The sequence below is a fragment of the Trichoplax adhaerens genome, genomic scaffold (assembly GCF_000150275.1).
Source record: "Trichoplax adhaerens TRIADscaffold_3 genomic scaffold, whole genome shotgun sequence".
Classification (NCBI taxonomy): Eukaryota; Metazoa; Placozoa; class Uniplacotomia; order Trichoplacea; family Trichoplacidae; genus Trichoplax; species Trichoplax adhaerens.
In genome coordinates this window covers 147,321-161,594 of record NW_002060945.1, presented here as the reverse complement: position 1 = coordinate 161,594, position 14,274 = coordinate 147,321, and the positions used below count along the sequence as shown (strand labels likewise).

At 36.1% G+C, this 14,274-nt stretch overlaps 3 protein-coding genes across 3 annotated transcripts; 2 read left to right on the top strand and 1 right to left on the bottom strand.

Annotated features, from left to right (window-relative positions):
- Nucleotides 1-625: 625 nt before the first annotated feature.
- TRIADDRAFT_63706 (expressed hypothetical protein) lies at nt 626-2,309 on the bottom strand (the record flags this gene model as incomplete). The annotated part of the gene is made up of 1 exon (XM_002110192.1): nt 626-2,309. The coding sequence occupies one exon, from the start codon at nt 2,307-2,309 to the stop codon at nt 792-794; it is 1,518 nt and encodes a 505-aa protein (XP_002110228.1). The 3' UTR covers nt 626-791.
- Nucleotides 2,310-5,519: 3,210 nt separating this feature from the next.
- On the top strand, nt 5,520-7,533 carry TRIADDRAFT_54013 (uncharacterized protein; the record flags this gene model as incomplete). Its single annotated transcript, XM_002110732.1, has 6 exons — nt 5,520-5,685; nt 6,238-6,445; nt 6,564-6,787; nt 6,969-7,186; nt 7,257-7,330; nt 7,419-7,533. The coding sequence occupies 6 exons, from the start codon at nt 5,520-5,522 to the stop codon at nt 7,531-7,533; spliced, it is 1,005 nt and encodes a 334-aa protein (XP_002110768.1).
- A 3,884-nt stretch (nt 7,534-11,417) lies between these two features.
- Nucleotides 11,418-12,589, top strand: TRIADDRAFT_22592 (uncharacterized protein; the record flags this gene model as incomplete). The annotated part of the gene is made up of 2 exons (XM_002110731.1): nt 11,418-11,786; nt 12,260-12,589. 2 exons carry the CDS (start codon nt 11,418-11,420, stop codon nt 12,587-12,589), a joined length of 699 nt encoding a protein of 232 aa, XP_002110767.1.
- Nucleotides 12,590-14,274: the final 1,685 nt, after the last annotated feature.

The following is a 14,274-nucleotide window of genomic DNA, read 5'->3' as shown; positions in this document are numbered from 1 at the left end:
ATATTTCCACAAACATTTCATGCGATGTTACGGTAAAGACATTATCAGGATTATAAGCAAATTTGACGTCGAGGTCAAAAGCGCACTAAAAACTGAGAAGGTTTCCCTTTGCAAAGATAATAGCTCAAATTCGAATTACTTTACTTTATTTCATTTTATAGGTATATATTTTCAGTTGCATCTTGAAATTCTACAGGCAAATTTGGTTTAAATATCAAAAGCGCATTAAAACGAGGAGACATTTTTGCTTACGAAACTAATAGCCTTTTAAGTTCAAACTACACTTTTAGCACATTACTAGATCACTTTTATTTCATTTTAGAGGTGTGCGTGTTTAGTTGCATCTTAAGCCCTATCCACAATGCATAATACAGTATGTGTAATCATTAGCCTACTTTGCTTTACCAAATCACTAAAGTGCTAAAAGTAGAATTTTTAAATGTATGCGAATTATTGTCACCGTTCATTGTGTGGAATAGCTAAGTTTCTATTAATTCAGAGTTACTGTTGTAAGTAATTATCGACTACACCAGATTATAGTTATTAACTTTTTTTCATCACATGCAAGTAAAATTTCTAGAGTTTGCATGTTACAGTTCACACATTGCCTCGCTGAATATATAAATAAAGAAATACGGGTAGCTTTATTTTAGTCATAGCCAGTACTACAGCATAGAATTTTGCATTACAATCACAAAATATCTACTACTTTTGCAAGATTTTAAGGAATGAATTTACTTTGCTACAGCCTAATAGCCGGTAGTTCACAAATGACACAATTAAGATCTAATTTACAAAATAAACATGTTGAAGAAGTTTTTCTTGGGTTTTTTAGACTTCTCGACTTTCTTGGCAGAGATTCGGGCAAACATTGGTAGTTCTATCTTGCCCAACGAGCACGTACCAGCACCGGTATTGCAAGTGAATCCTGATGGACAACAATGTTCCATATCGGAGCAGCAAGTTGCATTAGGGAAAGGGCAGCAACCATAAGAGCCGGATCCTAGTTTGCAGCATGTAGTTCCTGATGGACACTCGGACTGACCACCAGGGCACATTCCATTCTTTGGGCTTGGGGCACGCTTCATAACTGGAATTTTAGTTAGCATTGGTAGCTTGATAGTACCCATGGAGCAAGTTCCAGCACCAACATTACATGTATATCCGCCAGGGCAGCAATGTTCGTTATCGGAGCAACAGGTAGCATTTGGATATGGGCAACAGCCGTAACTGCCGGAAGCTAATTTGCAACATGTTGTGCCTGCAGGGCATTCTGATTGGCCATCAGCACAGACACCATTAGATGCTGGAGTTTTTACTTTCTTGACGGAAAATTTGGCAAACATGGGCACTTCGATGTTACCTGCTCGGCACGTACCAGCACCAACATTGCATGTGTATCCACTAGGACAACAATGCTCATGATCGGAACAGCAAACAGCGTTGGGATAAGGACAGCATCCATATGATCCTGATACTAATTTACAGCAAGTGGTACCGCTAGGGCATTCAGAGATACCGTCGGGGCAAACACCGTTAGCTGCTGGAGCTTTGACCTTTTTTGGTGATAATTTAGCGAACATAGGCAATTTTACAGTACCCATTTGGCAGGTACCACCGCTAACATCACAAGTAAAGCCACTAGGACAGCAGTGTTCCATATCGGAGCAGCAAGTAGCATTGGGGTATGGGCAACAACCATACGAACCAGAAGCTGACTTGCAGCATGTAGTACCTACTGGGCATTCCGAAGTACCATCTGGGCAAACTCCATTACTAGCTGGTTGGCTAACCTTTACCTTTTTGTTATTTTTTTTAGCATCAAATCTAGCATACATAGGTAATTGCAAGGGACCCATTGTACATGTACCAGCTGAAACATCACATGTATAACCACTTGGGCAGCAGTGTTCTTTATCTGAGCAGCAACTTGCATTAGGGAATGGGCAGCAACCGTAAGCACCAGAGGCTGATATACAACAGGTTGTTCCAGTCGGGCATTCAGACTGACCATCAGGACATACTCCATTCTTGGCAGGAGCAGGTGTAGCTGGAATTTTCTTTCGCATAGTAATTACTGTAGTACCTACTTGGCAAGTGCCAGCACCAGTATTGCATGTGTATCCACCAGGGCAGCAGTGTTCGTGATCCGCGCAACATGTAGCGTTAGGGAATGGACAGCATCCATACTGACCACTACCTAGGTTGCAGCAGGTAGTACCAGCTGGACATTCAGATTGCCCACCTGGACAAACGGCAGCATTAACAACCACTAAGACAGCGGCTAATGTTATTAAAATGGTCTTCATTATCCTGATAAAAGGAAAGAGTAAGGAAAACACTTTTAAATCTGCGAACTATTATAGTATTACACACATACTGCATGGGATTCAGATTCATAGTTTAGCAGAGTGAAATACAATGATCAGAGTAGAAGCATTGTCATCTAATAGGCAAAAAGTGAACTGTTCTCCGTAGTAATATTGATTATAATAACATGTAATGAATTATTAATTTAATTTCATCGATCAATTTAAGTATTCTTATGAAACTGTGCAACCAACAGTGCCGGTACAATCAATCACTACTCAATACGTATATTAAGAAATGTATTGTAGAAGATTGCCGCTTTAATGTTTAAATCGATACGGTTAGGTTTAATTTTAGTGATCATAAATCATACCAAGTACAATACGTACATACTTGTAAATTATGACAAAGGCCGTACGCTAACGCTAAATGGCTGTACTAGGATTCTCGTTATAGATATTGATATTCAGTCAATGGTACTGTGCTGATTTTACACATGGTGAAGACAAGTAAGTAAGTTTAGTTTCATTTTATTTTACTTTTTAAGGTAATCAATTGCTTCACTATTCCAGTAGTTTGCAAGTATTAGTATCGTCAAAAGATTCCATATACTGTACGGTCAAATCTTTCTATATCCTATTAATTAATTTACTAGCATCACATTCTTGTCAGAAGCTCGGCTCTATGGTAACGTAGCGTACTAAGAACGTTTGGTTCGATTCAGTCGCTTCGCGTGATTCACACACCGTACAGTTAAGATGACATCATACTGTACTGAGTGTACAGTGCAGTCATAGAGTTAAGAAAAAACTCTACGTGTTACAGTACCGTAAATGCTGATAGAAAGTACAATACTGTACAGTAGTACACCAGTGTGTAGAGTCTGTTTTGAGTATGTTTCCTTGCTGTTGTGTACTGTACACTGTACAGTACTAGTTCATCGAAGGATCATGTCTTTATGACTTACTGACAAGGTTTGATCGGAAAGGTGATGAATGCGATCGAGTGCTCCATCTCCAATCAGCAGTTGGTGTAGTTACAAGTTAATTTATTACTTCTAACGTCAGTACAGTATGTTAGAACAGGCTATGATTATTGCTAAAGTTGGTATATTCGATGACTACTCAATTCATTTTGCTTTTTGTATACAGTAAAAGGAAAATATCGAAGCAGCTCTGCTTCGATGCTCACATCAAACGGTTCATAATGACGACTATTTTCATTTCCTAATTGCTAGCTTATGAGCAACAATATTCGTAATTCGATAGTCCTAGACCTAGCTATGATCCCATTTCTCTTTCTATCCAGGAATTAACAGACATTTTCAATATCATTGCACTCAACCCTGACAGCACTGCACTGATGCTTTGCAAAAACTTTACAAAAAAAGATATCAAGATTGCTAATATTTGAGCGTTAGCACTGAGCACAGTACAATGATAAAACTTTCACTCTCCTAAAGCATTGATGGATTATAATATTATAGCTGTCTAATTTTTTTAAACTTACAAATTTTTCTAGGCTTCAAGCTTTCTTTCAGCTAAGTTGGCTCGACAAGAAATACTTGCTTTAACTTAATCCAAAATGATAAATTCTTCAGACACTATAGACATAAAAGACTTCTCGGCGTTATTTGTTTAACCGTATTTAAATATCATGCAATCAACGCACCGTATTGAAGTACTGTACTGTAGAGTGAGTACTGTACTGTACAGTACAGACCGTGCAGTTCCCTACAGTAGTGTACAGTACACTTTTACAGTACCTAGAAGAGCACTGTACAGTACAGTACAGTACTGTACAGCACAGTACGGGTACAGTTACTGTACTGTGTCTGATGAGCTAAATAATGAGACTCGTGACTATCATGCAATTTTTCGCTTTTTATTCGCGTCACGGGAGCAGGAGAAGGAGAAGCTTTCTATTGCATCATGTGATCAGAGATTCTGATTCTGATTGTGTACTGTGCTGTAGTGTACTGAAAGAATACAGTACAGTAAATGCTAAATGCTATTATACTCTACAATGGACATTGTTTTGCATTGTAAGCTTTTTTAAACCAATTGCGACAAGTCTATCTGTTTTATTGACAATTGGAAAATATAAGAAGCAGTAGAACATATTAACATACTCGTACAGTATAATACTGTTTATGAGTAACTACTGTACCGTACGTACGTCCATGGTTAACCCTAAAACATGCACACCAACTCTTCCTGGTAAGCCAATTTGTAACGCAGTGTACACTGTAATTAATTAATTAATTATACTGTACAGTACAGTAATTTGCAATTGTACACAATAAGTTCATTGAACCAGATTGAACTGGTAATAATATTAAAGGTGAAAAATAAAGTCTTTCTACCTCGATGGTCAGATTCAATAGGTAGAAAATAAAAGAAAATCATCAAGCGTAACCCTATACAATATTTATAGTATAGTATTTCATTCAGAGTTAGCGCTAAATTGAAGCTATTTTTAGTGTTGATGGATTATATCTTTGATCCACGACAATTTTAATCTAATTAATTTAATTTTCTACTGTGGTTTCTTTCTTTTATGTATTCTATAGTACTCTACAGTACTCTAACTCGGGGTTACTTGGGGTTAATCCAATTCGTCTACAGTATGGTGGTTAAGCAAAATTCTAAAGCGCTGCAGTACTGTACTGTAACTCGGGGTTACTCGGGGTTAAGCTACATGTTACCTCTGGCTCTGTCTGCGCAGGACTTGAAACCAAACTGTGAACACTGAGCAGGCGTAGCTGCCTGTGACCTTAACTACACAGTGTACACGTCAATCCAGTGATGTACTGTACTGTAATGTGGTATGACTGGCTCTTACAGTACTACAGTACAGTACACTGTATAACCGTCGGGTAGTAAAAGAGAGCGACCATGCCAGTGACACCGAGTACTGTAATAAAGGGCAGCGTGGTTTGCTTTGGTTCATCAACGTGGGAGTTGCCAGGAAGGAGCGTACAGATTGTATTGTAATTGTCTGTACTGTACTGTAGAAGCAGCCACCGTAGGCTCTGATAGCAGCACGGGTATTAAAGACCGAATTTGGGGATTTCAAAGTTTTCTATGAAACCTTTGGCCTCGGCGCTTAATCATTTATTAACCTCTTCGGTTTAGTTTGGTTTAACGCCAGGCTTTTCAATTTTTTTTAATAGAACATTACATATTACGGCAAGGTTGTAGTGTAATATGGAGCTGTTAATGACCAAGGCTTCCACACCTGGAATAAATGAAAAAAACTTGATTAATAATCCACCAAAGAACAAGATTCATCCATTTTTAGGCCGCAATATAGTAGCAGCGGCTGCTCCCGCTGGAGGCAAGAAAAAGCATCCTGTAAAAGCAATCTTGGCAGGTTAGTCAACTTGTCCATTTCCAATGATGCTATCATATTGATGATCCTATAATTCTTCCGTGTAATGGTGAATGCGCCATGATGATGTTATTGAAATGTTATGATTAGCTTGATACTTGTTGGCGTGAATTTACTTTTCATAGTTAAACGTTGTACTGTGCAGTACTGTAATGTACTGTATGTACCTTCAGTGCCGGATAGTGTACATGTACTGTACTGTACACCTTACAAGATTACGTTACGCCTCCGATCTAGAGAGTATATCAGATTCTCGGGGTCTCTACTCCGATCGATTCGAAAATTACCTACGGGCATTAGGATAAACTACCGAATTGAAACGATAATCCAGTACAATATTACACTGTACATTCCATTGGATAAACTAGTTAATTCCTCCGTTTAGTGTACTTAGTAGTGACGTTGGCTAGTATTGGCTACAGATGTGATACGATATGCAATCAAGAAAAATTGAATCATGGTGCTATGGTTATGTGCGTGGTACGGAATTGCAAAGTTTCTAATCGATGTATATTCTGTATTATTAATATGCAGGTGGAATTGCTGGTGGTCTGGAGATATGTATAACATTTCCTACAGAATACGTCAAGACACAGTTACAATTAGATGAGCGTTCAGCGAAACCGCAGTATAAAGGACCTATAGATTGTGTTAAAGTAACTGTCAAGAATCATGGTTTCCTAGGCTTATATCGAGGATTAAGCTCTTTATTATATGGTTCTATACCCAAGGCATCTGTGAGGTAAATGAGGAGTGCATGATAATTGAAAGTAGCATTGTTAAGGTTTATTTCTGCTTACCGATTCTATAATCGGTACTACTTGTATATGTACGTTTATAGTACCTCATTTTCCATACAGGTTTTCCGTGTATGAATTTTTGAGAAATCGCCTAGTCGATGAAAAGGGTAATCTAAGTGGCGGTAGAACGCTGTTATGTGGTTTAGGTGCAGGTGTTGGTGAAGCAATATTAATTGTTTGTCCTATGGAGACTGTAAAAGTTAAGTTTATTCACGATCAAACTCAACCAAATCCAAAGTATAAAGGGTTCTTTCATGGTGTTAGAACTATTGTAAGAGAGGAAGGTAAACCCTTGATTACCTACATGTACCTAATGCCTATTATCACCATAATATGTCTTGCTTAAAATGACACTCGCGTCAAAAATTTATATTATAAACTTCAATCGTAGTTCATATCTCATATATTTAAACAGTTTCATAAGTCTTGAGTCATTAATTATATACTTTTAATTGATAAACACAGGATTTCGAGGAACATATCAAGGCTTAACTGCGACAATATTGAAGCAGGGTTCCAACCAAATGATACGCTTTTTCGTTTATAACCGGATCAAGTCGTACTTACAGGGAGATTCCAAAGAAAAAGCTAAGATTTGGCAAACGTTTACTAGTGGATTTATCGCTGGTGCTGCTAGTGTCTTTGGAAATACCCCGCTTGATGTCGTAAAAACTAGAATGCAGGTACTATATACGTATTGTGCTAAACCACTATTTATAATACAAATTCTTACGTCTTCTTTTTAAAATTCAGGGTCTCGATGCTCACAAATATAAGGGATTTGTCGACTGTGTCCAAAAGATTGCAAGAAATGAAGGTTTCTTCGCGTAAGTTACTCTTTCTCATCTATAGTGATAACATGAGGATGATTAAGTTGCTGTACTAACTAACCGTTTGTATCCGCAATTTCGATAGATTCTATAAAGGTACAACTCCTCGCCTTGGACGTGTTTGCCTGGATGTTGCTATTGTCTTTACATTATATGAGAAAATTATGCAATTTCTTGACTATGCATGGAAAACAGACTAATGTTGTCATTCCGGAAGATTACTTATGATGCAGTGCAATGCTTAACTTTATCATTATCTCGTTATTTATATTTCTATTCCATTACCACTTCATAAGCTACATTTTTAACTGTCTGAGGTATTACATATTTGTGCTATATTAGATGATTATAATACGTGCCATTATGACGTAACTGGAGTATAGATACTGGTCAAAGCTCCAGTACACTTTTGCAATTTTTTATGGCTTGCTATTGTCATATTTGCAATTAGCGTAGGTAGATGGTTTATTCAAATACATGAAAAATGCCGCAGTATTTTGCTTCAGCAAATATTACTCGGTGCTAATAAGCATATTAAGAAGTTTATAAAATTTTATATATAAATTCCAACTCTACGAAAAGGTAGTGTTTTTATTGAATTACTGTTGTACAGTACAACTGATAGAGAAAAGTACTAAGCCTAAACTCATTGAGTAACGTACACAAATAGTGTAAGACTATTGGCGATGTTACTAAAATCGGCGCTAGAAACCTGCTCCTATTCTATTTGCATACAGTAAACGTTTTACAGTAGGAAGGACATAATCAGCATAATAGATAAAATCTCACTTTTAAAAGGTGAACCATCAAGTACTTTATAAAGTGTTTTCATAGTTGTGCTATGAAATTCCCCTTACTTTATTTGTAGTCTTTGGTAGGAGTGTCAGAGGTTCGGTTTTTGGCTGTTATTACAATAGTTCGGATATCTTACACAGAGCGAGTTTCAAATCAGTGATGACTGCCTAAAGTTACAACCATCAGATCGATCGATCGTTCTAGCTATTGCAGAACAGCTAATTCTAGGTATTAGATGAAACTCACATGCAGTTTAGTTGAATTATAATAGTTTTCAGGTAGTGCACAATGTTAGGGTTAGGGTAGATACTGTCGTTATCATTTAGAGTGCAAGAATTGATTGATTCCTTTAAGCGAGGTATAAAATGAGATTATTTATTTTGCATCGCATAATTATGTCTTATAAAAGGCATTTGCTATAAGACTGCAATATAAATACTGTAGTTTGTTGCAGATTCCAAGAACTGTTCTACAGCAAGATTGTATTGAGATACTACTTGGTATTAATTTTAGTGACTTAGTTTCAATTTTACGATTTCTTATAATTGTTATATTCACTGAGTGTCAATGTGAGATCCATATCAAAAGCGCTATTCTTATTGATGTGGAGGGCAGTATTCTGTGCAACGCTTACATACTTACAGATATATTTATAACATACGCGTATATTAATATAATGTAATGCATTGTAAAGTACTTCTGCCCGATTCTAGCATTGCATAGATCATGGCAACCAATAATGATGGACATGTATACAAACTATATTACTATAATACAAGCCTAGCACACTACGATGACATTGGTCAGGTATACTCGTATACACCACATACGTACGAGTATATCGTTCTAGTCTTATATGCCTTTTATCATTTCATACAAAATAATTTGATTATAAAGCAATTGCAATGCATGTCAATAATAAGTATATAACAGTAATGAAATTATAATTACTAATCCAGGAATTTGCACTGTATATGCAGTATATAGTTATAACTTATTTTATGTTATTCTATCGCAAGTATAGTATTGGCGACCTGTGATAGATTTTATTGTCGGTTTAGTTACTGTCCTAGGCATGTGTCAATACAGGAAAACCATAAGAACTCCGCCAGTAAATACACCATTGGTAAATTTAACTATGTATTGATATCTTGCCATTAATGTTCGGTTTCATCTTTTAGGTGTAATGTTTTAATGCATAAATCTATGAAAACATAAGTAGTTAAGTAGGTGATTCATATGCCATTAAAAACTTAATCTATATATACCGTACTAATTCAGATTACAAATATTACTCTGCCTAAGTTAAGTTTAGCGTTTAATGAGTTCAAGCTATGAAACTTTAGAAATAAAGATTTAGTTAATCATTACCTGCTTGAATTATCAACTAGTAAAATCTCTATATCAGGCCATTCAAGTTTCTATTACATAGGAACTTTGCTTTCTGGGATAATAAATATTCGAAAAGTTAGTTTATGAGGTAAAGCGCTGTAGAAAAGTTGCTTTAATATTAAGATTTACAATAGTGAAAGATATTATTGCATTGAGGTAGAACCAATAGTATTTACTTATGGTCGCAAGGGTTTTAATATCAGGACAACGTTAATAAAATTAACCATACAGTACAATATCTTTATAATACTTTTGTTGTGCTGTGCATTATGCTTACAGTACCCTAAAGGGCATTTGCTCCTAGAGTTAATACAGTTTAAGTGAACAGTTTAGATAATTACGTAATTAACTTCATAAGAATCACAAATTTTGACTGTTTAAGTGGGTAATAATTTGGTATGTTTGCAATCTCAAATAGGAATTCAAGAGAAAATATCGTATTTAATTTCACTTCCATACTATGAGTTTTAAAGCTTTGTAAACCGGACGACCATTCCTTTTGAAAATATGCTTACTATTCGCTCACAGGATCCATTTCATAATGGAAAGATGTAGCGTTCGAAAGGCAATAGTAAATTGACATAGCGAAGTGATGCATTATATTATAACAACCCTTTAGACATGTATCCTAGCGTGATCCTATAGGGTATTCTGTATAAGGTTTAGTAAAATTTTGCAACTTATCTATTATTATACCTACGTTAGGACTTGGTGGAACCACTGAATATTAATAAAGTATAGCATAAGTACACTATTTCAGGTCGAATTGATTGATTCACATAGGGGCCTTGTCCTATCATACAACACGAACTGAAATAGCATACGCGTAAACTATACAGTGGTAATAATGCTATTGCACAGGTTGTCAACGTGTTGAAATAAAATTGCAAAGATACTGGACATTAGTAAGCCGAACTATTGGTAATGGCATACTTTTATTTGAAATTTGATATCTTTAGGATTAGTAAGGTTTCGATTTTTTTCGAATTCTGTTCGAATTAATCTTCGATAGAAATCTCTATCCGTATAACGTAATTTAGCTCCACTACGAAGCAAAGACCTATAAAATCGCAATGCAACGACTCTTGTTGGCACTTCCATTCCACAAGCTTGGCTCAAATTGATTCAATTTCTGACGTATGATAGGATGACTCTGACTGATTTGAGGTAGTTGACAATCTTATTTCCTCTTGAAGTAGCGTAAAATAGAAAATGATCCCTAGTCAAGCGATACTATACAAGACTGTCGAATCTTTAGGTGGTGAAATTGCTTGCAAGATTTGCAATTTTGGCCTTCTAGCTATCACGTGTACTCCAAGCTTTTCTGCACAATGACTGAACAGTACTGTACAGTATAGTAAGCCAAGTCTCCAGTCCTCTACAGTGTACAGTATTAACAGGCACTGTACAGTACAGTACTATGTACTTTCTTCCTGTAACGCCCTGATGGGCCAACGCCAGTGGCGTGATCTCTACGCATTCAACTAGTAGTACTGTACTACAGTACTGTACTGTACTGTATTAGGTTACAGCACGACAAATAGAATGTGCAAAATAAATGGTCATACCTTTGAGTGAAGCGATTGCTTCAATAGCAGGAGACAAACCCATGTCGTCAAAGAGGTGACCCTAACAGCGATGACAAGTCGTTTTGCACATTCAAACTCTTGCTGACCAACGAGTGTACTGTACTGTACTGTATACTGTAAGGTACAGTACATAGTATAGTGAATGATCGTACTGTACTGTACTGTACATTACTTGTGCTAGCAGTAGGACGAATTTTCCTTGAAAATTTTTCCCGTTGATCTCCATATTTAATTCAATTAGCTTAAATTAAAAATCAACTAGACTACGTAACTGTCCAACTTTTAGGTGTATCAAACAACTCCAAGCTATGACGAAGGAACATCAATTAGAATCGTTAGACTCTGAACAAGTCAAATTGTTAGAAGAAGAATGCATTGTTGTCAATGCAGAGGATGAAGTTATTGGCCATGATAGTAAACGTAAATGCCATCTCAATGAGAATATTAGCCAAGGCCTCCTTCATAGGGCTTTCAGCTGTTTCCTTTTCAATTCGAAAGGAGAGCTACTTTTGCAACAGAGATCAATGGCTAAAATTACCTTTCCTGGCTATTTTACCAATACTTGTTGCAGTCATCCATTATATTGCCCCAACGAGTTGGAAAAGGAAAATTTTATGGGTGTTAAGCGTGCTGCTCAAAGAAAGTTATTCCATGAATTAGGAATAAAAGCTGAGCAGGTAGAAAATAGATTGTTTAGAAGTATAATTTTATCTTAGTACTATACATCGAACTATATTGTATAATCTAGAGTCAATCCAGTGACTTTGTGCTTTTATAGATTCAATATTACTTAGGAAAGTTGAAAACTTTTTGCAACGATCACAGTTAACTACTGTACTGTACTGTAGAGTCTGTATAAAAGCCTTAGTTGTCTTGTATAAACTACTGTCCGCTTGTAAGTTTGGACAGGGACTTCGAACAATTTTCTCTTATAGAAGTCCCTGGTTTGAAATACTGTTATCAATTTTGTTCGGTGCATACTTGGCGTTGCTTGTGTATCATTATAACTAGCTATGCATGATACATCATGAAAGTACGTCATGCTACGTAAAAGCATCAAATTATATGCCACTGTATCAAACGAATGAATACTGATAACTTCAATCGAACGCTAACGCTAACCCTGAATGCAATACTATGTATTATTTAGGTTCCGCTCGATGATTTTCGCTTCCTAACGAGAATTCATTATAAGGCAAAGTCCAACGAAACTTGGGGAGAGCATGAAATTGACTATATCCTATTCATACAGCGTGATGTTGAGGTAGACATGCAGCCGAATGAGGTCATGAGTTATCGCTATGTTAGTAAAGAAGAACTCAAAGAAATACTCGATACTGCTGATGCCAATAATATCGTGATAACACCGTGGTTCAGACTGATTGCCAAGAGCTTTCTCTTCAAATGGTGGGATATTTTAGACTCTTTGCAAACACAAGTTGATGAACATACCATTCATAGAATGTTTGAAGATTACTAATTGGAGTACAACCCATACCGATGGTCAATAAAATCAGTAAAATAAGACTGCTTTTAGCTTCATCATTGAAAAAAATTTAAAGTATAATAAAACGAAGTGCTATTGTAATTGCAGTTGCAGATAAACTTATTCATGTGTCAATTCATGGATTAATTAGCCATTTCCTGGTCGCATTGTAAACTTTATAGCCAATTTATGGCTATATACGCATTTGTATAATAGTCCTGTATAACAATTAGAAAGGAAAGAGTAGTTTTTTTAAATGGCATGTGGTTACGTCAAACTGACGTGATTATTTTTTAATGTACTCTACTACATGTATACATGCATATAATACGTATATAGTTGTTTTTGATTTGTGAATGATTGCAAATTCTGCATTTATGGTACAGTTATTTAGTGGACGAAAGCTGGCGAATGTGTCCTATCGCTGCAAATTCTAATTCTGAGCTTTTACTGATATAAAGCTGTGCTTCTTGAGATCAGCAGCTTTTGGTACTGTTGCAGTGCAAAAGTTATCACTATGCAACAAGATCATATCGTGTTATACCTATTGCATGTAGTCTATCGTGCAGTGCTATCATTGTACGTTGTTATTCTTCATTTCAGATAATCAAAATTTCTGTATACCGTTTGTGGAATTTTAATTGTTGCTCATTTACCTTGAATAAAGAGGGCTTACAGCTTTTATATGCTGTTGCTCTAGCTGGATGAGCCTGTTCCATAATTGATTTCAATGTATCAGTTTGAAGCAATTAGCCTTAGCTAAATGATAATTATAACTTTAGTTTACTGTAGTCGAGTGGACATGCAGGTTATCACCCACTTAAGTAAGGTATACATTTCTAAAGGGCTTAGTAAGTTCAAGTATAAGAAAGTTGTTCATCTTTTAGCAGTGCTTCAGCCTTGTCTCCGTACTGATACAGAGACTTCTAAGGCTGACAGTACTCAGAAATCTACTTCTTTTGGCAGAGATTAATAGAATATTCATTCGCGACTTGCTATGTTACTGGCCATTTGCTCGTATTAGAGTCTGATGTTATTCTTTTACATTTTTCTGTTGTTATCTTTTCCACGTACTGTAGTTTCTATTAAATATTCTTCCATGCAGTTCCTGTTGGTTCGAGTGAGGATTCAATTCCTATATCCTTCCATTGCGATCTGAATTCATGATTAGTCATTTTCTTTCGCAATTACCGTATCAAGAAGTTCTGCTGAGTGTGATTTTTCATTACCTGGGCCTTTATACAGTTATTATTGAGTGATATAGTTTGTACATCTACTGTACGGCTAGGTTTTAGGAATTTTGCAATTTCCATCATACAGTCTCTTTCCTTAACCCATTAGTATATAATACTGAACGTATAAATAAATAATAATAATATTATCTACATACAGTGCATAAGATTTCTCAGACTGCAGAGTCAAAATGACTATATAACATACGAATATATCGATATTTTCATTTGACTGCTCGAAAGCGAAGCCTGCATCATCAGACTACTGTACTAGAAGTTTTCTGACATTTATAACAAAAATGTAAGAGTTTAATAATATTGAACAGTAAATAAATAATACTAATAGGCCTCCCTCCCTATTCCCGACTCCGCTTAATACATACATAGTAATACGAACCGTGTTGAATACTCAGCAGGCAGTAGCTCAGCTGATTTGCAGTACAGTAC